Here is a 24,108-nt window from a genome sequence, read left to right as displayed (position 1 = left end):
CCTAGATCTGTGCAAAAAGTTACCTGACTTTTTCAAAGGTAAGATGTTTAAAATGGTATTTAATTTGGAATCGAGCCCAGTTGTATAGAGCACTGAGAGGAGCATGGTGGGTTTAGTAAGGCTATGGCTTGTAATCTGCTTGAGTTTTCCATGATAACTATGGAAGAGTAGGACCATGTCATTCTTGCTTGTATCCTCCACAGATTTTATAGTGATTAATCCTATTTCAGCTTCCTAAAACACCTATTCAATCAGCTACAGTGCCATCCAGCTTAAATTGGCCAGACTTGTTCCACTCTTAAAAAAACATTGGCGGAAAAGACTCAATTTGAAAATATTAGACCAATCTCTCTATTGCTGGCCACCTAAGATGCTGGAAAACTGATTATTTCACAACTCTCTGTATACCTGTGGTAGACCAGAGTAAACAAGCTGCCTTGATCGTATTAGACTTATCAGCAGATTTTCACACAGTTTCACATACTATCCTCCTCCAGCGTTTATAAAACATTGGAGTTGGGGCTTGTCACTGGCATGTCTGGATGACTCCATATGCCTCCTATTATAATTAGCTTCAATTCAGAGTTCCACATGGTTCACCTTTGAGCCCCTTCTGGCCCTTCTTTTTGGAATACTTTGGGGTGCAGATAGTTCCCTATTCGGTCGACACAGAGTTGTATCTTTCAATAAAGAAAAGAGACACAGGAAGCTTTTAACCCCTTGCCTGCGGGCCTGATTCCCCCGCTGTGCTGGGGGGTGGGTAGGCGCGCAAAGCGCCCCTGAGCTCAGCTCGTCATGAGCCACGGTAGTTGTGTGCACATGATGAGCTGAGCTGTTCAGGGCCACACCCGTTTCTGTAGAATGCTCGCACAGCAGGGGAATTAGCCCAGTGTGTGAGCGTTCTAACCGTTATGACAAGCTCATATGAGCATGGGAGGGGTTAAGAATTGTTTGGGTACAGTTTTTGAGTGGATTTGGGACAGCACACTCTAGTGTAAAACTGGTACACTTGAGATCTTCCTGCTTGGCTCCCTCTCACCTCATGGGAGAGGGGGTGCTGAATTGCTGGGTGTCTATTGTCTATAGCTCAAGAGATTGCAGCAGTAATAGGATCATGCTTTGCTTACTGAGATCTTTGAAAAGATTTGTGTTCCTGCCTCCTTCTCAGTGAAAGAGAACAGTGATTAATGCACTCGTCACATCCCGCTTGGACTATGCCAATGTCTTGTAATGGCCCTGTCTGCTCCCCTGTTGAAGAGGCTGCAGGTTGAAGAGAATGCAGCAGCCAGGCTACTATTAAAGGCATTGATTCTCCCTATTAGGGAGAGGATCCTTTTTAAAACCCTTGTTCTGGCACACAGAGGTTTTTATGTTTGGGGTCCTCTGTACTTCTAAAATAGACAATTCCATATTCACCCTGTGAAAATTCTTTGATCCTGTGAAGCAAGGCAGTTTTGTGTCTCTAAAATCAAACACAAGAAGTGGGAGGTTTGTCCTGCTATTTAGCGTCACACTTGGAATCGCCTCTCATCACATCTCGGTTAGAACAGAGCGGGATGTCAGTTTAAAAAGTCCCTTAAAACCTGGTTGTTCAGGAGTGCTTTCTGAGTATAGTTATGGCATTGTTGGGGTATGGTGGAGCAGCTGCTTCCACAGAGCAAAGGACACTCATTGGAGTAGCTGTGAGCTTTATATACTGGTTGAATGATTGACTCATCACATGTCAAATGACATCACTGGCATCGCAAGTGACTTGACCCAGTGATACTGGTAGGCAATCACGTAGAGACATTATTCCATAACATCAGTGGAACTAATGAACGTATAATTTTGCAACAGGCAGACAAACAGAATATGAAGCACAATTGTGAAATCACCCACATTAAGCAACTATTAGAATTGTTTTACTAGTCTGGAAGTGAATAAGAAATGCAATGGCTCTGTAGAAATTAATGAGTTCAATAACATATGAATCCTTGAATATCAAAAAACTGTATTTGCCTGTATAAAAAGTTCTTTATAAATGCCTAACCTAAGACGGAACTTTAAGAGAATACATTCTCTTCTATACATTAGTCAATGATAATGCATGCCCTAAGGACAATGCTCTGTAGCAAACTATGATGTGCCTATTTCTGAAATTAACATAATAGTGCATGCAATCACACTGTGACTTGAACTACCTGTAAGTGCGCCAACATTAGATTATACATTCTACAACAATGTGTATTAACTCGGAATTTTCACGGAACTTTTCGAAATAAATATCTGCACTTTCCTACATCCCCAGATTATATAGAAATCGTCTATAGCACTCTACTAACCTCAGCATCTACATAGAAATCTACAGCTTAATAATGCATTGTAGGGAGAAGCTTTAGTTTTTCTCTCATATTTTTGTAACTTGTGTTTGAATTAAAGCACAATTCATCTGAGGCATTTGACTGCAACTCACACTGTTATCTCTCTGTCTTTACCTTGCTTTAATGAAGTGTACACCATATATATTTAACCATGCTGTATGAGACTCAACTTCATTACTACAATGTTTCTATTCGAGGATCAGTAGCTTGGGTGATGTCATCATTGATGTCATTTAACATGTCACAAGATACACACATAATATCGTGCAGTTCCTATAAACCTATACAGGATCTGTGGGTTTAGACAACATAGACTGTGGGATTGGTGTCCAGACTGATTCTAGACACTCCCACTGGGTATGCTAGCCTGCATACCAGCTAGCTCACAGTGCCACTAGAAACACCTGTAACCAAGGAGAGAATAGTTCTTGACAACTATCAAACATGACAACTCTGTCTCATCAGGGATCGTGCAAAACAGTGCTACTTTTTGCTCAGTCACTCGTGCTCACTTTGTTTTGGAGAGATACACAGAATAAACCATGGGGACGTTTTCAATGAGTATTTATTGAACCTGCGTCGTTCTATCCTAAAATAGGTGTGCTGAAACAACCATAAGACGGAAACAGATATAAATGATTATAAGCACCAACAGAGTAAAAGGACGGTAGATTTCTACCATAGTGCTAAAACAATGAATACACGCAGGCATAAATTACATGACAGTAAAATTCGTACTCCTATGATGTGACCCTAAGAAGATGTACCTGCCTGTATGTAGGTGTAAAGCCAAGAATTCTTCTAGGATAATGTCAACGCCATTGCCTGAAGTGAGAGACTGTGGGACCCCATCTTGGTCTCGAGATGGACACCCCGCAAAGTATGTTAGACCATTGCAAGCTAGATTGCATGCAGGAACCTCAGCGGCTTGCCTCAGTGTATCAGCACGGAACTCCTTTTTGTCCTCTCCCTGTCTCAGCAAAGATATTGTGTTTATATACCCAAAGTGGTACCCTCAGGCGTTTTTCCTTGCTGTGTCATGTCGTACTATGATGACGGAAGGAATGACCCTTATACATAGTTAATATGCAGGTGATGGTAGCCTTGCTGAGTTTCAAAGAATCCTCATGCATAATGGCCGATCCTAGCTTTCAGGGAAAACCCCACGTCCTGTAAGCAGTGCTGTAACTAGGTCAGAGGTCAGCCCTAAAAACTGTTATGTAGTGTATTGTCACATAACAATATTGGTAGTCAATATTCTGTCTACAATATGTATGACGGGCAATATTTCAGTAACAGTCTTCCGGTACTATACCTTGTGCAAGGGTCCTTCACTCACCTACTTGCTTCATACTGGTTCTTGGAATATCCTTAGGCTCTGACTGGACTTCTGGACGTGTCAGCACCAACGGGACTTTGATTCCAGACACCTGGCGCCCAATCCTGGGGTTCTGATCCTCGCCTGAGATAAAACAATGTTAAATTCAGTGGAGTGGACTCACCAGCTGCACTGGACAAGAAACCCCTAGCAGTCCAAGTGACACTGTCTGTATCATAAAAGCAGGAGGGAAATAACATTGTTTTTTTGGACAAATAATAGTGAAAAATGGCTCAGAAAAAATACATGGTAATCCCATTCTGAGTCTACTGCAGAGATACTAGCCAGTACACTGAACTCCAAACGTCCCACTATCTCCTTTAACCCCTTCAGTGCTAATGACGGCTCCATTCCGACACGATTCCAGTCGGGAAGGTGTTGGTATATTCTTTATGTTGGAGCGCCATCTAGAGCATGTCCAGTAGATAATGTGTTGCAATAGTAGCGCGCAATGCTTTCCAATGGGGCGACCAGATTGCCGGGGGTTACCTGGAAGGCCTGAGGGCCCGGGGAGGGTGGCCTCCCAACCCCTGGCTCTGTCCTTGGTCCTGCTGCATGGCAGGGTGCCCGGTACGGGGTACGGAGGTCCCAGGGAAGCTTCCCATGCGCCTCCGGGCTTGGGAGCCCCAGCTGGGTCAAGGGGCCCGGACGGGCCCCGGGTCGGGTGCCACGGCCCTGGGCCCTGTCCCCCAGCCTGCCGCAATGCCAAAGACCCAAAATGGGGTTCCGTTGTGACCGGGGAGCCTCCCCTTGCCTGGTTGGGCTCAGAAGCTCCGGGAGGGGCCCCTGAGTGCCCGGGGAGGGCGGCCTCCCCACCCTGGGCTCAGTCCTTGGTCCTGCTGCATGGCAGGGTGTCCGGTACGGGTTCCGGAGGTCCCGGGGAAGCTTCCCATGTGCCTCCGGGCTTGGGAGCCCCGGCTGGGTCTAGGGGGCGGTCCGGGACCCGGGTCGAGTGCTCCGGCCCTGGGCCCTGTCTCCCAGCCTGCTGCCCTGCCAAGGGCCCAGGAAGGGGTTCTGATGTGCCCGGGGAGCCTCCCCTTGCTTGGCTGGGTTCAGGAGCCCCATTCGGGGCCCCTGAGGGCCTCGGGGAGGGCAGCCTCCCCACCCCGGGCTCCGTCCTGGGTCCTGCCACTGGGCAGGGTGCCTGGGCGGGGTCCGGCGGGCCCTGGGAGGCTTCCCCTGCGCCTCTGGGCCTGGGAGCCCCGGCTGGGTCCAGGGGCCCGGCCGGGGCCCTGGGTCGGGTCATCCGGCCCTGGGCCCCGTCCCCAGGCCTGCCGGACTGCCAAAGGCCTGGGACGGCGTTCCGTGGTGCCCGAGGAGCCTCCCCGTGCTTGTCTGGGTTCAGGAGCCCCATACGGGGCCCCCGAGGGCCCCAGGAAGGGCGGCCTCCCCACCCCGGGCTCCACCCTGGGTCCTGCCGCGGGGCAGGGTGCCCGGGACGGGGTCCGGCAGGCCCGGGGAGGCTTCCCCTGCGCCTCCAGGCATGAGAGCCCCGGATGGGTCCAGGGGCCCGGCCGGGTGCTCCGGCCTAGGCCCTGTCCCCCGGGCTGCCGCTCCACCAGGGGCCCAGAACAGGGGTCCGTCGCGCCCCCTGGCAGCCTCCATGGCTGGGGCCCGGCTGGGGCCCTGGGCCTCCGGTCCGCCATGCCTCGGGCGCCCGCTCACTCCTTTGTTGGGGCACAGGGTGACCAGACGGCGTCCCTTTCGTGCCCGGCCATCTGGTCGCCCAGATACCCTCGGCCATTTGGTCGCCCAGATCCCCTCGGCCATCTGGCCGCCCGGATCCCCTCGGCCATCTGGTCGCCCTGATCGCCTCGCCCATCTGGTCGCCCGCAATGCTTTCCAATGGGGCGACCAGATGGCCGAACTTCCCTGGAAGTCCCGATGAGGTGCCATTTGCCTCCAGGATCCCAGCGAGGGCTCCAGGAGGTGGGGTACTTTCGCACCTTGGGTTCCCTCTGTCACCTCGTGTGCACGGATTACAAGAAAGGGGGGTAATTTTCCTCCGGATTACTAGGGAGAGGGTCAGTCAGACCTCCATGAGGTCCGGCGATTCTGAATCATGGGAAGGCAGGACCCGGGCCTGCCCGCCGGGGCCCCCAGGTGCCCAGGTAAACACCTGCCACTCAGCACCTTGCCGATGGTGCTTTTTCTCCGAGTTTGCTCAGGCAGAGCTCCGTGAGACCCGGCCATGCCGAGATGGGGGAAGGCATCACCCGGGGCCCACCCAATAGGGCCTAGGGGCCCAGGAACGCACCTGCCTCTCAGCCCCTTCCCGATGGTCCTGTTTCTCCAAGTTTTCCCTCAGTCAGACCGCCGTGAGGTCCGGCGATTCTGAATCAGGGGAAGGCAGGACCCGGGCCCACCCGCCGGGGCCCCCAGGTGCCCGGGTAAGCACCTGCCGCTCAGCCCCATTGCCGATGGGCCTTTTTCTCTGAGTTTGCTCAGGCAGGCCTCCGTGAGGTCGGCCATGCCGAGACGGGTGCAGGCAGGACCCGGGCCTGCCCGCCGGGGCCCCCAGGGGCCCGGGAACGCACCTGCCGCTCAGCCCCTTGCCGATGGACCTTTTTCTCCGAGTTTGCTCAGGCAGAGCTCTGTGAGGCCCGGCTATGCCAAGACGGGGGAAGGCAGCACCCGGGGCCCGCCCGCCGGGGCCCCCAGGGGCCCGGGAAAGTACCTGCCTCTCAGGCCCCTGCCCGATGGGCTTTTTTCTCAGAGCCTGCTTGCCCCAGGAGCAGGCAGGCAGTGGATGCCTAGCCAGCACCCCCCATCCACTGCGCGGGGTCCGGAGGGTTTGGGGAAGGCATCCCCTGCGCCTCTGGGCTTGGGGCCCCCGGCTGAGGCCAGGGGCCCGGCCGTGCCCCGGGTCGGGCGCTCTGGCCCTGGGCCCTGTCCCCCAGCCTGCTGCACTGCCAAAGGCCCGGGACTGAGGCCACCCTCCCCGGGACTGAGGGGCCCGGGGAGGGTGGCCTCCCCACCCCGGGCTCCATCCTGGGTCCTGCCGCGTGGCAGGGTGCCTGGGACGGGGTCCGGAGGGCCCGGGGTAGGCTTCCCCTGCGCCTCCAAGCCTGGGAGCCACGGCAGGGTCCAGGGGCCCCGCCGGGCCCCGGGTCGGGTGCTTGGGCCCAGGGCCCTGTCCCCCCGGCCTGCCGCACTGCCAAAGGCCCGGGACGGGGTTCCGTGGTGCCGGGGGAGCCTCCCCTTGCCCGGCTGGGTTTCAGGAGCCCCGTCCGGGGCCCCTGAGGGCCCTGGGGAGGGTGGCCTCCCAACCCAGGGCTCCGTCCTGGGTCCTGCCGCGCGGCATGGTGCCCGGGACGGGGTCTGGAGGGTCCAGGCGGCTTCCCTTTCATGCCCGGCCATCTGGTCGCCCAGATCCCCTCGGCCATCTGGTCGCCCGGATCCCCTCGGCCATCTGGTCGCCCGCAATGCTTTCCTATGGGGCGACCAGATGGCCGTACTTCCCTGGAAGTCCCGATGAGGTGCCATTTGCCTCCCGGATCCCAGCGAGGGCTCCAGGAGGTCGGGTACTTTCGCGCCTTGCGTCCCCTGAGCCTCGTGGTGCGCACTTGTTCCCAGAAAGAGGGGTAGCCTCCCTCCGGATTACTAGGGACAAGGTACTCTGGGACCTCTATCGGCCTAGCGGTCCTCAGCCGGCAGCTGGACGGGCCAGGATGTTGCCCCAGCCCCGGGTCTGTTCCTGTGCCTGCAGCGTGGGAGGAAGCCCTGGATGGGGTCCGGGAGGGCCCGGGGAGGTGTCCCCTGTGCCTCCGGGCTCCCGGCTGGGGCCAGGGGCCCGGCCGGGCCCTGGGTCGGGTGCCCCAGCTCGGGCCCCCTTCCCCCGGCCTGCCGCACTCTCAAAGCCCGGGACGGGGTTCCGTTGTGCCCGGGGAGCCTCCCCTTGCTTGGCTGGGTCCAGGAGCTCCATCATGAGCACAGCAGCTCCACGCCCAAACCCATTTGACCCCCCCGCAGCAAAGGGGTTAAAAACTCCTTGCATGGAAGCACCAAGCATTCCCTCATTAATGTGCAAAATTGTTTAGGGATATCACTAAAGCATATGTGCTTGGATCTCAAGGGCACCTACACTCATTGCCTTTTCAAAGCATAGATTTAACATAATGTTTTCATTTCAATGTAGTATGGTTGACCATTTCTGTGTGAATTATGTGAGTTGGTAATGACTTAAGCTCTTCAACTTAATGCTTTGATTGTTTCTGAATCTCAACTGTCAATTTCTTGCTTTGCAACAGCCTCTTTAAATACTCTTTTGCCATGCAACGCATCAGTACAGCCTGGATCAAGATGCAGTGCTGGTCTCCTGAATACCTAGTCAGGTGCAGCTTCAGTTTCTAAATTTCAGATCTTATAATAACTTAATCAGGTAAAAAGTGATTCATATAAATCATAATAATTCATATTACCTTTGTTCTTCTGTGGCTTCTTTATTGAATGAAAGTCCACATTTTCACAACTGAAATAAACACTGGCACATTAGGACTATATCAAGTCTAGATTTAAAAAAGACATTTATTAGTTGTATGTTATTAGCTTGATGTGAAGCCTGACCTCGGTGAATGGCAGGGATGTCAGGTAGAACCTTAGTCAGGCAAAGAACTTGCTGAAGGGAATGGGGGACCTTTTGTGTCCTTCCTTGAGTGGGGGATTTATTCACAGCTGTGGGGGAGTCAAAGAGTGGGCGCTACATCAGAAGGTGCTCTGGAAGATTGCTCATATATAAAATGTAAAAGTAATGTTCTGCTTCTGTCCTCACTTTGTACGTACTTGTTACAACATTTTTATGTTATGTGTATGAACAGCAGACAAGAACCATATTTAGGTAAACATAACACAAATGTAAATATTATAAGCATCAAATATATTAATTTTTAAATTATCTTTATTCATTTCATTTACATAATTGTGAGGTTTATTGTGTTAGAAAAAATATAAATAAGCATGCAAAAAACAAACTAAATGAACTGTGAAGATCATTTTAACTAAATACAAGCTAAATATCAGGGCCGGACTCATAGATGCATTTTTGGATGTGGTCACATCTGTGGGGCATTCACAGCAGGGCACTGAAGACATACATGAATCTTTCACCCACTTAATGATACTGGGAAGAAGTATCACTGATACCGGTGGGCAGTGAGACAATCATAGCATGGTTTGTCTTATACGTTTAGGCAAAAGAAACAAGTGAGGACAGGATATGCTTGAAATGCTGGGAACATAGAGCTGTCTTCCTGAGATCGATCTGTGTCATTGATACAACGTCCTTGCCTGAAGTGCCCGATAGATAGCTCAGACTATCAGGACAGGAGCCACTGACAGGAAGCACCTCCAATGCTTGACTTGCTTGGTAAGGAGAGCAGTCTGGTTGGGCCTGAAGCACTGACAGGCAAAATTCCCTGGTTATAAATTCCATTCATTTACGATTGTTGCTTGAGGCATAGGCAACACACCGGAAGCACTTCCCTCACTCTAAAGAGCAAGAAGGTACGACAGTCTATCAGAGCTTGAAGTGCTGGGGAGATCCACTTCCCTCACTTGAAATGGCAGCCAGAGCAGTTTGCAGGAGCATGTAGCAAAGTATGCCACCCCTAGGTAAACCTGATAGCCAATAATGTGGCATGCAGAGTGTATAATTATGGACCATCTAAGAATTTAGGGCTGCTGTGCTCCTGCAGTGACTAGCCACTAAAAACTAGTTTCACTGAAGAGGGGTACACCGTTTCTGTGAGGTAAACTAATAAGTTACAATAGAACAATATTTTTGCTAACTTTGGTTTGAAGAAAGCTAAGGAGTCCATACAACTTATTTTTTATACATATTTAAAATCAAATACAATGGTAAAAATTAGTTTTAGATAATATAAGACTTTGCCTGCCTGAAGCGCCCTTTGGCTAATTAGCATTAGTCTGCCTGCAACTGTACGCACCAGATAGCTGGTTTGCAGAGAGGTGGTCCGAGGCCATGCCCCTTATTACACCACTCTGCAAACACGCCTCTTTGTGCACTGCTAGTGGGGCGATGAGGTCCTCTTGTGTCCTGAGGACCTCAAGACACAAGTGGACTTTATCCCCCAAGCAGCAGTGCGCCAGGAGCTCAGTTTGCAGACTGGTGTAAAAAGGGGGCATGGCCTCGGACCACTCTCAGCAATCCAGGTGTGTGGCGCACACTGGAGGTACCCAGTGGGCTAGTTGGCCCCCAGGGACCCTCAGGAATAAAGGGGACTTAAAACCTGAACTTAGACCATACTTGCCAGGAGGTGCATTTGCTAAGTGTTGGGCGAAAGGGGGCATGGCCTTTGTCTACCTCGCAGCAATCCCACTGTGTGGGGCTTACAGGAGGTAAGAGGTAGGCTAGTTGGACCCTAAAGGACCCCCAGCAGCGAAGGGGACTTCAAACCCCATCCAAGAGCGCACCAGGGAATGCGTTTGCATAGTGGTGGGCAAAGGGGGCATGGCATGTTACGAGAACTGGCAAGTCCTGCTGTGTGGGACCAACTGAAGGTAATAGTCATTTGGGGCCACCTACCCATCTTGTTACCTACAGTAAGTCCCACACAGTAGGATTGCTAAGACGTCTAAGGACGGCATGCACCCCCTACCAAGGGAGGTAAAGCCAGTGCTATGTTGAAAAACACTTAGAAAACTGTGAAAACACCTACATAGACTATGTTAATGTTAATGTTAAGCTAAACGTATAAAGCGCACTGACAACATAAGTTTCCTGGCTCTAAATAATGATTGTAAGGAGGCGACCGAGAGACTAATTGGACTTAGAAAAGAGCCAGGTTTTCAAACTCTTTCTGAAACTCATCAGGGTGCCAGAGGTCTTAATTGCCAGGGGGAGGGAGTTCCACAGCTTAGGTGCCAAGTAACTGAATCTGCGGCCTCCCAGCTTTTTAAGTTTAACCATAAGGGTGACTAGGAGGTGGAGATGGGCTGAGCGGAGGTTGCGGGCCGGGCAGTGCGTGACAATGAGTGACTTCAGAAAATTGGGGCAGTTGCGCTGGAGGGCCTTAAATTTTAAGCAGCCAATCTTGAAGGCGGCTCTTTGTTCAATTGGCAACCAGTGCAATTTATGCAATAAGGGTCTCGCTGACTGCCATTTTGGGGTTTTATGGATGAGCCTTGCTGCCTGATTTTGCACAATCTGTAGGCGGTGGAGCAAGGACTGCGAAAGGCCTATGTAAAGGTAGTTAGGGGGGGCTCTTCTGCGCTGTTTGGGGATCGTTGTTGCCCTCATCTGCCTTTTCCTGATACTGCCGGGGCTCGTCCAGGTCTCTCTCCCGCTGCCGCCACACCACTAGAGCAGCCGCCGAGTGGACGAGACGAACTCCATTGCCCAGACTGCTTTTCGGCATCGTCACCAGCCGCCAATCCCGCGCCAGGAGGTGTGTTAAAAAGACTGCTGATCCCCGGTGGAGCGGGGTCTCTTCTGCACTGTTTGGGGGTCGTTGTTGCCCTCACCTGCCTTTTCCCGACACTGCCGGGCTCGTCCAGGTCTCTCTCCCGCTGCCGCCACACCACCAGGTCGGCCGCCGAGTGGAGGAGACGAACTCCATTGCCCAGACTGCTTTGCGGCATCGTCACCAGCCGCCAATCCCGCGCCAGGATGCATGTTAAAAACACTGCTGAGCCCCGGTGGAGCAGGGGCTCTTCTGCGCTGTTTGGGGGTCGTTGTTGCCCTCACCTGCCTTTTCCCGACACTGCTGGGCTCGTCCAGGTCTCTCTCCCGCTGCCGCCACACCACCAGAGCGGCCGCCGAGTGGAGGAGACGAACTCCATTACCCAGACTGCTTGGCGGCATCGTCACCAGCTGCCAATCCCGCGCCAGGAGGCGTGTTAAAAATACTGCTGAGCCCCGGTGGAGCGGGGGCTCTTCTGCGCTGTTTGGGGGTTGTTGTTGCCCTCACCTGCCTTTTCCCGACACTGCCGGGCTCGTCCAGGTCTCTCTCCCGCTACCGCCACACCACCAGAGTGGCCGCCGAGTGGAGGAGACAAACTCCATTACCCAGACTGCTTTGCGGCATCGTCACCAGCCGCCAATCCCGCGCCAGGAGGCGTGTTAAAAACACTACTGAGCCCCCGCGTCACGGGACGCGCGCGGGAGAAGCCCGGGACAAGGGCGGGACCATCTGTGGCCATCGGGGGCCAGAGGAGGCCGGGCCGGGCCTCCCCCCTTGGACTTTTTATCAGGTACTTGTGTATTGGCTCACACCACATTACGCCTGCCACAGGACTGTGGACATTCTAAAATACGGGGTTGAGCGGACTATATTCTGCCTCTGGAAGGGGTCAAAATTGATTTAATGCGCTAATAGCGGCAGGTCCTTTCGTTATTACCCCATCATCCCTGTATCGAGCTAATTGGGAGTCAGAATATAGTGCAGATTACTCTCTAAATACCATGGCCACCAAACCGAAAACTCGCTCTACCAAGGGTAAATCACGCACACCCCTTATAACTACTAAAACAGGCCCTGATCATAACACTACAGAAGCACATATAGGGGATCGAACGGCGATTGACTTAATGCTGAGGAAGGTCATTGGGGTAGTTATTATTATTATTATTATGCATTCTTATATAGCGCTCGATTACCCGGAGGCATCTCGGCGCTTGCCTTGGGAACCCGTCCTGGCTTTTTTCCCTGTGTGATACCCGTACTGGGCATCCCCCAAGGTGAAAGCCAGGCATCCCGCCGCGGTGGGGCCGTAGTGGAGATTAAGCAAGCTAATGCCCAGAGCTGCAGAGTGTGAACCTGTGATTCAAGTGGGCACCGAAACGAGAATTATCGAGTCCGCGGATATTTGGGCTCAAGACCCTGCCGCGTCGGGAATTGAACCCTGGTCCCGGGTCTGACCTCTGCTTCAGGGTCTGCCTCCTCTAACGAGTGAGCCGCACTTCTCCACAGTCACCGGGGAGATTGAGCGCACCGAGAGGAGCTTATCCATGACACCAATAGCTGTGCCCCTTACACCCACACAAACCTTGGTTGTAAACTCATGCGAGACTTCACACAATGGTAGTCTGGACAATTCATCTGATGTTGTCCCTTGCGCCCAACCGGTAATAGACAATGGGGTGTTGACAGACAGGGTTGAAAATTGAACTTCTCGAAATAGAAGTAAAAGTAGGGGCTCCAAGAATACACCTCCAAAAAATTGAAACACAGTAGAGGTAGGGCAAACGAGACAAAGGATGAGGCCGAGCTAATAGAAGCCCCATGTCCCTCAATACCACCTGGGTGGTTGGATCCTGTAATTGCAGAACTCCAAAAACATCTTGAGGCCTTTATAGTGCGCCAAATAAAACCATTAGTTAGTAAATTAGATAAAATAGCTAATGAATTGCACAAACAGGGCAAGATAAAGGAGACCAATAATTTCAACCCAACTGGAAATACCTCTGCGGTAGCGTCGGTCTCAACCCGGCAATCACCAGCTAAGAATACCTGTGTAAGAAATGAGCAATGCACTATTGTACAAGTTCATGCATTGCCCAAAGCTCCAGCTCAGTTGGGGGTAACAACCAAACAAAAAGGTGGGAATAACGATAGAGATAAAACCAAGGGGCAGTTAAATTTAACACAAACACAGACAGGGAACCCCGCAATCCACAGCCTGATAGATAATTATCAGACAGTCCATGAGCGAAATGATAGAATGCATTGTCCCCTACCATGTATAAATTTACCCCCGAAGCAAACTTTAGGAATCCAAACCTAGTGGAGTATATACTGGGTAATTATAACAGGAATGCTATGAGTGCTATACGATCTATGCCACTAGGGTATTTCTATCCTAGAAAATCTGCCACATATCCTTCAAACCATGCACAGGGCAGAAAGGGCAGAGTAACAGATGGGTACTGGGCAAGGAAACATGAACACTGTGGCCTGTCCATATTAAATCAGGGCGGTGTACAGTGGAAAAATAGATTTAGCCCCCTGCAGTCCCTGGACGAGAACGAATGACTACCCCAATTAGGTTACTACCACGAGGGGACGGACAGAAGGGTGTCCAGTGATTGTAGCGAACAAGAATTGCAGAGAAGTGAACAGGTGAAGGGGCTTGTAGAACTACCTTTAATGCAGGATGGGGAGAAAAGGGGGTTATGCTAAAGAGTAGGGATGAACACAGCTTAAATGCGCAGGGTATTAATGCTGTGAAGGTGCCAGGGGGAAGGGTGAACATAATGTCTGGAATGTAGCAGGCCTAGCCGGAAAATTTGAAAATGTAGATTGGAGAAACCACTTACATGGTTTTCACATACTAGCTTTCCAGGAAACCTGGGCAGTCAACTCCTCTCCCTATCAAATAGAGGGCTACAAGTGCTTCTTCGTCCCAGCCTAAGAAAGTAGAGCAGGAAGGGCAAAGGGAGGGTTAGCATTGTACGTTGACCTTAATCTAGAGGGAAGATGGACACTACCATCTTGGACATCACATACCCTTCAAGCAATAACATTCCAAGGGCAAGGGTTAAGGTTACAGTTATTTAACATCTATAACTCAGGACCCATAAATGGTAATAATGCTGTACTGCAGGAATTAGATGGTAGACTTACTCAAGAGGCTGAACAAAGGAAGGGGGGGGGGGAGAACCAATTGTCATACTGATGGGAGAATTAAACTGCCACCTTTGTCCAAACTTAATCCCTGTAACTGTAGACTGGGCCGCGTGCCCGGCCAAGAATGGGCCACACTTTGAACATAGCAATGAGGGAATAACAATAACTAAATTATTAGACACCCACACGCTAACACACGATTGACTTAATAGCCCAGGGTCCAGAGGGCACGCTCATCCCAACATTTAAAGGAAGAGGATGCTCCTCCATTACAGACTTTATTATGATATCCACCTTTGCTAAAGCGTGGATTATAGAGGCCAGAACTGAATGGAGTACTTTCAGTGACCATAATCCCTTAGTTTTAGAATTAATACAGAAGGGCCGTTCAGAAAGGAACAAGCAAGTAGACACTAGTTTGAGGCCAACGGATCAGGGGAGGCGACTAAGGTGGGCGAAAATTAATGCCCAGGAATTCTATAATATACTCCTGGAAAAAGGCAGAAAACACGTCGAAGACTGCTTAGACCCTTTGATAGAGGGAGCGGAGCTAGTGGCGACATTCGGGTCACTGACTAAACTGGCCGACAAATTATTGGAAGCAAAAGGTCCTAGAAAGATTAGTACACAGCCAAGATGGTTTGATACTAATTGCTCTAGAGCATTAAGAAACTTAAAAGCAAGCCTTAAAGCCAACCCCAGGGACAGGGTAGAAGTGGCCAAATGTAGACAAATTTATAAAATAAAGATAAAAGAGAGGAAGGCTACCCTACAAGCGGAAGTCTGGGCGGATCTAAGAGAGGCAGGAGAAAACAGGGATTTTACAGAATTCTGGAGGATCATCAACAGGCCCTGTTTCCAGGACAGTAGTGCCCCGGTTATTAGAACTGCTATCCTCCCTGATCAATGGGTGACTCATTTTGAGGGTCTCTATAACCACTCTAAGGAGACATCCCAAGAAGGGGGGTTGGGATGGCACACGAAGTTCGGAAATAGATCTCTCATTAACAGAGATATGTTATGTTATGTTAATTTATTTCTTCTATAGCGCTCGGCTACTCCAAGGAGCATCCCGGCGCTTTGACGAAGAATATCAGCAAGTAAGACAACAACATAACAACTAAAATGCAGACAGAAGAGGAGGGAAGAAATTATTTGGAAAAAAGCCACATTTTAAGATCTTTTCTAAAAGCAAGGAGACTGGGAGCCTGTCTAAGGGAAAGTGGTAGTTCATTCCAAGCCTTCGGGGCTAGGTAGCGGAATGATCGACCTCCCAACCTTGCACGCCTGATAGCCGGGACTGTCATCTTGGATTGATAAGATGATCTCAGAGACCTGCTAGGTACATATCGGGAGAGACGTTTCCTAATGTACTTAGGGCCAGTACCTTGTAGAGCTTTGAAGGCAAAAGTCAGGCTTTTGAAAAGAATTCTCTTTGCGATCGGTAACCAGTGTAAGGTGTTCAGTAAGACAGTGGCACCTGCTCTTCTCGGGAGCCCGTAGATAGCACGGGCTGCCGAGTTCTGGACTACTTGCAAACGGGTCAAGAGATATTTTGGTAGACCCAGAAAGAGAACGTTTGCATAGTCCAGTCGAGATCCAATCAAGGCCTGAACAATTATCTTCCTATGCTGAAAAGACACTAGAGGAAGAAACTTCCTCAGCATCCGTAAAATGCCGAAGCATTTACCTGAAAGGCACAAAATATGTGGCCCAAAGGACAGTTCACTGTCCACAATCACTCCCAAGTTTTTGACCTTGAGAGACACATTGTCAGGGGGAAACATATCTTGTGGCCACCAAGCTTTCAAATCTGGTTCACTGGCGCATCCAAAAAAGAGCAGTTCGGACTTATCGGAATTGCACTTTAAGCCATTACACCTGAACCACTCAAAGACCGCACCAAGGCAATCCTTGATCTGTGTACCGTCGAATGACCCGCCCCTATCACAAGTGAATAGGAGCTGGGTGTCATCGGCGTAGGATACGATCTGGGCGCCAAAGGACTCCGCGACTACCGCCAGAGGGGCCATAAAGATGTTAAACAGCATGGGGCTGAGAATGGAACCTTGCGGAACCCCCACCTCTAGCGGAGCCATATCAGCGGAGAAAGGGGGCGCCCAGATCGTTTGCCGGCGGTCGGCCAGAAAAGATTTAAGCCAATTCCACACCGTTCCCCGAAGGCCTCTCTCCCAGAGTCTTGCAAGGAGGCGTTCGTGAGGAACGGTGTTGAAAGCCGCCTACAAATCAAGCATTACCAACATGGCTCTTCCCCCAGAGTCGAGTGCTTCCCTGATGGCATCCGTGACCTCGAGAAGAGCCGACTCCTTGCTATAATTTGCACGGAACCCAGATTGCGTGGCATGCAACAGATCGTTTCCTTCGATGAAATTGGAAATCGTCCGATGTGCGAATCTCTCGGCCACTTTCGCCAGAGCAGGGAGAAGGAAAATAGGCCTGTAGTTGGCATGGATAAGGGGGTCCAAGGTAGGCTTCTTGATCAATGGCAGGATTAAAGCATGCTTCCATGCCCGCGGAACCACACCAGTAGACAGGGAAGAATTCAAAAGGGGGTTCAGCAGGGCATTTAGAGCAGGTGCCACCTTCCCCAGATGTTTAGCCGGGCACGGATCAAGTGGAGAGCCTGATTTCAAACTTGACAGAAGCTCGAGGGAATTATCAAGACACAGATGGGGAATTTCTGAGAGAAAAGGGCCTTGACCCTCCATAAATGAAGGGGGGGATGACGGACTCGAAACCAACTGTAAGCTGGAGTGGGAAAGAGAGGCTTGAATGGTTGTGATTTTACTAACAAAGAAGATTGCAAGCTGTTTTATCCATACTTCTGAATGAGTATGAGATGGATTGCAGATGGCTGGAGAAGTAAAATCCCGAACAACTTTAAAAATTTCTTTGCAACCATTTTCAGCCTCATCAATTCGGCGCTCGAAGTAAGCCTTTTTTTCATTCCAGATCGATTTATGGTAGGCTTTAGTTATCGCTCGAAATGTCAGTTTTTCAGTCGGATCATAGGCCCGTCTCCAAGCTCTCTCGGCCCTTTTACATCCCTGCCGTTGCAACTTTAACTGGGGAGAGAACCATGGGGCCGACGCTCTACGTTCCCCTGATTTAAGCTTTTTTTCGGGGATTAAGGTCTCAAGTCTGGTTATCAGCCATTTGTGGAAGAGAATAAGATTCTCTTCCAAATTGCCCAAAAGAGGACATGGAAAGGTGGAAAGGGCCTCAGATAACATATCCACCGAAAGTAGATGGAAAGGGAGCGAAGTCCGCGTGGTTTCTATTGATTCTCTCACCCGAGTAAGAGCGGTGGCAGGCACGGAAAAGGAAATCAGAAAATGATCAGACCACAGTACTGGTTGTATGGACATTATAGCAATAGATTTTGTTGAAAAAACCTGATCCAGTGTATGGCCTTTGTTGTGTGTTGGTTCATGCAGGAACGGAGACAATCCTAATGGGGCTGTGATGTCACTAAGTTTCATTGCATCGGGGTCAAGTATATTATCCATGTGAACATCAAGATCCCCAAGAAGAATACAATGCTCAGATCTAAGACAGGGGACTGAGAGAGCTACTTGTAGTTCCTCAAAGAACAGCCCTACAGGTCCCGGGGTTCTATACAGAAGAATCCCGGTACAGGCCTGGAGGGGAGAGAAATGAAGAGTGAAACCGAGGGCTTCACATCCCTGAATATTCTCTACCGGAAAAGTTGAGCAGGGAATGTTTTTATTTACAACGAGTGCTACTCCTCCTCCTCTGCCCGATATTCTATCCCTCCTGAAGATGTTATATTCCGGAGGGATGGCGTTGGCTAAATCAGGTGCGGAGCAATCACTCAGGCAGGTCTCTGTAAGAAATAAACAAGATATATTGGAATTCTGTAATAAATTCCAGATATCCAGAGAATGACAACTCAGAGATCTGATATTAAGAAGAAAGCATTGAAAAGGAGCCGGGATATTGGCCAGCGCGGTTCCAGTAGACATCAAAAGACGCCAACCGCAGATTGAGCAACCTTTCCTTGAAGCCCGACCGCCAGGGAAGATAGAAAGACATTGCCCACGAAGGGGACGTAGGGCAAGTAAATCTGCCGAGGTATAGCAAATCATACCTAAAAAATAGCACAGGAGTTCAAATAAAAAAGACACCCAGCCGTCCAGCCCCGTCCGCCTCCGGGTCGCTGACGGTCGCAGACTGGCAGGACTCTGGCAAGACTCCGGCAAAGCGGAGGCCGACCCGCTGCGCGATCCCGCTGCGCTCGGAGGACTGGTTTAAGTAGTCCCTCCAGGTAGGGATCAAAGCGACCCTCCAGTACACTCAAGATGGCGCTGGAAGAGCGTCAAAGCCCTTCCCAAGATGGCGCCCGCTAAGGAAGCAAGAGAAACCCTCAGCCACCCCGGAAACCGGGCCCGCTCAAGCGGCGGTGTTCTAGCTATTATGGTGCAGGTAAGGGGAGAGCCCTGAAAAATGCTGCCTGTTAAAATCAAGTTAAAATAAAAGAAAAACGAACAAAAATACCAAACAGGGTATTAAAAGCAGAACGCGCTCACCACGCTGCGCAAGAGCTGCTACAAGCTGCCAGTACCTGGCCAATAATATCTATCAATGTGCGCAACACACGAGGACCGCCTTAACTAGTCCCTCCAGGTGGGGATCAAAGCGACCCTCCAGTACACTCAAGATGGCGCTGGAAGAGCGTCAAAGCCCTTCCCAAGATGGCGCCCGCTAAGGAAGCAAGAGAAACCCTCAGCCACCCCGGAAACCGGGCCCGCTCAAGCGGCGGTGTTCTAGCAATTATGGTGCAGGTAAGGGGAGATAACTAAGGCTATTCAAGGCCTGACACCGAACAAAGCTCCAGGGCCAGATGGTACACCCCCTGATCTATACAGAAGTAACACAGATCTGTGGGCGCCAATTTTGACGAGGGTTTTAAACGCGGCTATTAAATTAGGTCTTCCCCGATCTTGGTCTACCGCATTAATTGTCCCTATCTTCAAGAAAGGGAGTAGGGATAATCCTAAATGCTATAGACCAATATCTCTAATTGGTGTATCAGATAAAATACTTGGTCGGGTGGTACTGAATCGTCTTATGGCCTGGACAGAAGAGCACCACATTATAGCTGACACGCAGTATGGGTTCAGAATGGGCAAATCGACTAGTGACCAGTGTCTTAATCTGTATTTACTAGCAGCTAAGTACACTAAAGCAAGTAATGGCACTGTTTACATGGGCTTTATGGACCTGGCTGCGGCCTTTGATAATGTGAATAGGAACAAACTGTGGGCCATGATGATTGATTAGGGAATAGACCCGGGTCTCATAAATATTCTAAGAGAGTTGCACTGGAATACCACCGGTAGGGTCCGCTTCGGCACGGAGGGGGGCGTACTGACCCATTTCCGTGCACAAGCGGAGTAAGGCAAGGGTGCATTCTCGCGCCCTTTTTGTTCTCGCTGTATATTAACGAGCTAGAGAGTACCCTTATCGCCCAGAATGTAGACTGCCCCAAAGTAGGAACGCGTCAAATCCCGGTACTTCTGTACGCGGATGACGTGTTCCTGCTTGCACGAACAGCACGGAGTCTACAATACCTCATGGACGGATTTGTAAAGTTCATGGAAAATCTAGATTTGTCGGTGAACTTGAGCAAATCCTTCACGATGGTGGCAGGTAAAAAGCCTTCCAAGAAATTTGTGTTTAATATAGGGACTCACACACTGGATACGGTAAGCACTTTTCCCTATTTGGGCCTTTTATTTGATTGCGAGATCCAGTTTAATTCCCTGATTGAGGAACGTTGTACAAAGTTGGTTTCCGCAAATGGTGCCATCTTAAATTTTGCTCGCAGGCTCGGCCGCTGGTCGCCAGAATAAGTAATGTGTTTATATGGCTCGATAAGTACGGCAAAGGCCTTGTATGGAGCTGAGGTTTGGGGCTTCAGGGATTCTAAAAAACTACAGCTAGAGGAAGATAAATTTCTTCGTAAAATCCTAAAGATCTCTCAGTCTATCCCAGCTGAGATTGCACACAGGGAACTTGGGATCCCATACATTACAGATCAGGTAAAGATGAGGCCAGTTATGGCATGGCTCAGAATTTGGGCCAACCCTGAGGCGGAATTAAGCAGGGAAATTGTTGTAGACTGTTTGCAAAGGGATAAGGGCTTTCAAATTCCTTGGCTGAAATATGTTAAAAGCACACTAGAGATCATATACCAGGAAATCCTCTTTAGTAATCCGCGTTCAATTTCCACTACCTGTAAACCACAAATTAGAAAACTGCTGTTGGAAAAATTCGAAACTATCAGAGCAGGCACTGAGTTTTCAAAGCGTTCACTAGCGGCTCACTCTCTAGTCGACAATGGGGAGGGCATGGAACCCTACTTGTGGCTGATGCATAATCAGCAGGATAGGTTTTTAATGTGTCGTTTTAGGCTCAATATGTTACCTAATATTTTACCTTATCCATCTGGTTTTACTGTAACTATTGAGCAGAAGGGTGCCTGCGGCTGCGACAATAGGTCTCCGCAGGACAGCCTTCATTTTGTACTTCTTTGTTCATTTCATCGGACGCCTCGGCGTAGTTTTCTGGTTGATATTTTAAGAGAGAAAAAAGTTTGTCTTGCTAAAACTGCACTACTCTTTTTACAAAGAGCAAAGGATATGCGCACTTTATGCTCTGTGATACGCTTTTTAAAAGTTGCAGTTAGGTTAAGAAATACAAGAGATTAAGCTATGATGTATTTATAATATTTGATCTCTTCTTTATGAAATGTATCAGCTTTGTATCTGTTTTTTCTTTTTAAATTTAAATAAAGTTCAGAAATGTAATGTAATGAATTTTTATAACCTGAATTTTTATGATGGTTTTAATCATCGAAATAAAGATTTACTGAACTGAACTGAGTTAGAGAAATCAAGACGGGAAAGAACAAGGGAGATTACAACTTGTACTAGTGCATCATGCGAGAGCAGATGAGAGATTTTACGAATTTTCCGCAGCTGAAACATACTGGACGAGATAACAGCCCCTACATGGGTTTTAAGAGAGAGGTCAGAGTCGATAGTAACGCCCAGGCTCTTGACCGAACCAGAGGGGCTGGGAGATACGCCCAGCTCCGTTGGCCAGAACTGTGGGCCCCAATAAGCCGCGCTATTGCCAGGCAGGATGAGTTCTGTTTTCTCCGGATTCAGTTTAAGTTGATTATGGATCATCCATTGCTGAATGTGGAGCATCACTGCTTGGAAATCTGATGCGGCATCGGGGGAGTCCAGGGGGAAGATGATCTGCATGTCGTCAGCATAATTGAGGACAGTGCATTTCCAGTTTCCTAATGAGTGGATCAATGGCCGGAGGTACAGGTTAAACAATAAGGGGGAAAGGGAGGATCCCTGCGGGACTCCGCATGTCGTAGATACCTGAGTTGCCGCAAAGGAGCCTAGACGGACCGTTTGCCCTCTATCCGAGAGGAAGGACTTAATCCACTCACGGGCAGGGCCCTGGATGCCAGCTTGTCCAAAACGGTGGAGAAGGATGTCATGATCCACCATGTCGAACGCAGCCGACAAATCCAGGAGCACTAGTGCCTGTGGGGACCCCCTGTTTGCGTTCCCCTGTAGGAATTCCAGGACTTTCAGGATGACAGCCTCAGTGGAATGTGCTGGTCTGAAGCCAGCTTGATTGGGTTCCAAAAAGCCGGAGTTCTCTATGAATGTTGACAGGCACGTAGTTACATGAGCCTCAAGAAGTTTAGACATGTAAGGCAGGAGGGAGATAGGCCTGTAGTTAGCGGGGTTGTCGGGATCAGCTCCCGATTTTTTCAAAAGGGGGACTAATATTGCCTCCTTAAACGCACTGGGGACCGTGCCAGTACTAAGAGAAGCGTTCAGGAAGGGGAGGATGCTGTCAGGTAGGGAGAAAAAGACCGCCCTAAGAACTGAAGGGGGCAGCAATCCTTGGGGGACCCTGATTTGATACGGTTGTGAGCTCAGAAAGGATACTGGGGGTTATAACTGAAAATTGGGTAAGGGAAAAAGGGTTAAGAGGGAGAAAGTCTAACAGACTGGCAGAGATGGGGAAGGGATAGTGTTCTTGATGTCCACAATTTTCTGGATAAAGAAGGTATTGAGCGCGTTGCAGGTTTCTTGGGTAGGGGCCTGGGTGGGGAGAACTCTGTGATCCGATGAGAAGTCATTCATAATTTTGAAGACTTCTTTAGATTTATTTTAGACTAGGGTACACTATGGGTCGGGGTACCCCTGTAATTGGCATGACCTCCCCTGAAAGGCCTTTGTACATAATTGGGCAAGGGGATTAAAACTACCTCTAAGTTAGAGGTGGTGCAGAAAGAGGCAAGAGAAGTGCAGAAAGAAGCAACAGAGGGGCGGAAAGAGGCATGAGAGGTACAGAAACAGGCAAGAAAGGTACAGAAAGAGGGAACAGGAGTTCAGAAAGAGGTAAGAGGGAAACAGAAATGTGCAAGACAGGTACAGAAAGAAGCAAGAACAGTGCAGAAAGAAGCAAGAGAAGTGCAGAAAGAAGCAAGAGTGGTATAGAAATAGGATAGAGGGGTGCAGAAAGAGGCAAAAGGGATACAGAAATATGCAAAAGAGGTGCAGAAAGAAGCACGAGCTGTGCAGAGAGAACTAACAGAGGTGCAAAATGAGGCAAGAGAGGTGCAGAAAGAGGTAGGGGAGATGCACAAAGAGGCAAGAGAGGTACAGAAAGAGGCAGGAGTGGTGCAGAAAGAAGGAAGAAAAGTGCAGAAAGAGGCAGAAGAATTGCTGAAAGAATCATCAAAGGTGTAGAAAAAAGCAACTGAGGTGCCGAAAGAGGCAAGAGAGGTGTAGAAACAGGCAGGAAAGGTGAAGAAAGAGGGAAATGGGATGCAGAAAGAGCAAAGAGAGGTACAGAAAGAGGGAAGAAAGGTGCAGACAAAAGCAAGAGTGGTGCAGAAAGAAGCAAGAGGGGTGTAGAAAGAAGCAAGTGAGGTGCAGAAAGAGCAGTTTCAGAAAGATGCAAGAGAGTTACAGAAACAAGCAAGAAAAGGGCAGAAATAGGCAAGAGAACTGCTGAAAGAAGCAACAGAGGTGTATAAAGAAGCAAGAGTAGTGGGTGCAGAAAGAGGTAGGAAAGGTGCACAAAGAGGCAAGAGAGGTACAGAAAGAGGCAGGAGTGGTACAGAAAGAGGCAAAAGAATTGCTGAAAGAGGCAACAGAGGTGTAGAAGGAAGGAAACAGAGGTGCCAAAAGAGGCAAGAGTGGTGCAGAAAAAGGCAGGAAAGGTGCAGAAAGAGGGAACTGAGGTGCAGAAAGAGCGAAGGGAGGTACAGAAAGAGGGAAGAGAGGTGCAACAAAAAAGCAAGAGTCGTGTAAAAAGAAGCAAGTGAGGTGAAGAAAAACGCAAGAGAGGTGCCGAAAGAGGCAACAGAGGTTCAGAAAGACGCAAGAGAGTTACAGAAACAAGCAAGAGAAGTGCCAAAAATAGGCACAAGAACTGCTTAAAGAAGCAACAAAGGTGTATAAAGAAGCAAGAGACGTGCATACAGAGGCAAGAGAACTGCAAAAAGAGGCAAGAGGGATGCAAAAAAGGGAAGAAGTGTGTAGAAAGAAGCAACAGAGGTACAGAAAGAAAAAAGAGAAGTGCAGAAAGAAGCAAGGGGGGTGCAGAAAGAGGTAACAGAGGTGCAGAAAGAGGCAAGAGCAATGCAGATAGAACTAAGAGTTGTGCAGAAAGAAGCAACAGAGGTGCAGAATGA

At 49.7% G+C, this 24,108-nt stretch overlaps 1 protein-coding gene across 1 annotated transcript in view; it reads right to left on the bottom strand.

Moving 5' to 3' along the window:
- Positions 1-24,108, bottom strand: part of LOC147718117 (E3 ubiquitin-protein ligase TRIM11-like) — a 335,542-nt gene that overhangs the window by 141,488 nt on the left and 169,946 nt on the right. Inside the window, exons 6-7 of the mRNA XM_086919194.1 lie at positions 8,163-8,212; positions 3,703-3,825 (exon numbers count right to left, since the gene is read on the bottom strand). Of these exons, the coding sequence (XP_086775320.1) occupies positions 3,703-3,825; positions 8,163-8,212 (173 nt within the window). The remainder of the gene's footprint in view (positions 1-3,702; positions 3,826-8,162; positions 8,213-24,108) is intronic.

Source organism: Lissotriton vulgaris, chromosome 4_2 (assembly GCF_964263255.1).
Source record: "Lissotriton vulgaris chromosome 4_2, aLisVul1.2, whole genome shotgun sequence".
In the NCBI taxonomy this organism is placed as follows: Eukaryota; Metazoa; Chordata; class Amphibia; order Caudata; family Salamandridae; genus Lissotriton; species Lissotriton vulgaris.
Note: the sequence above shows the minus strand (reverse complement) of the source record. Positions and strands in the feature narration are given on the sequence as shown.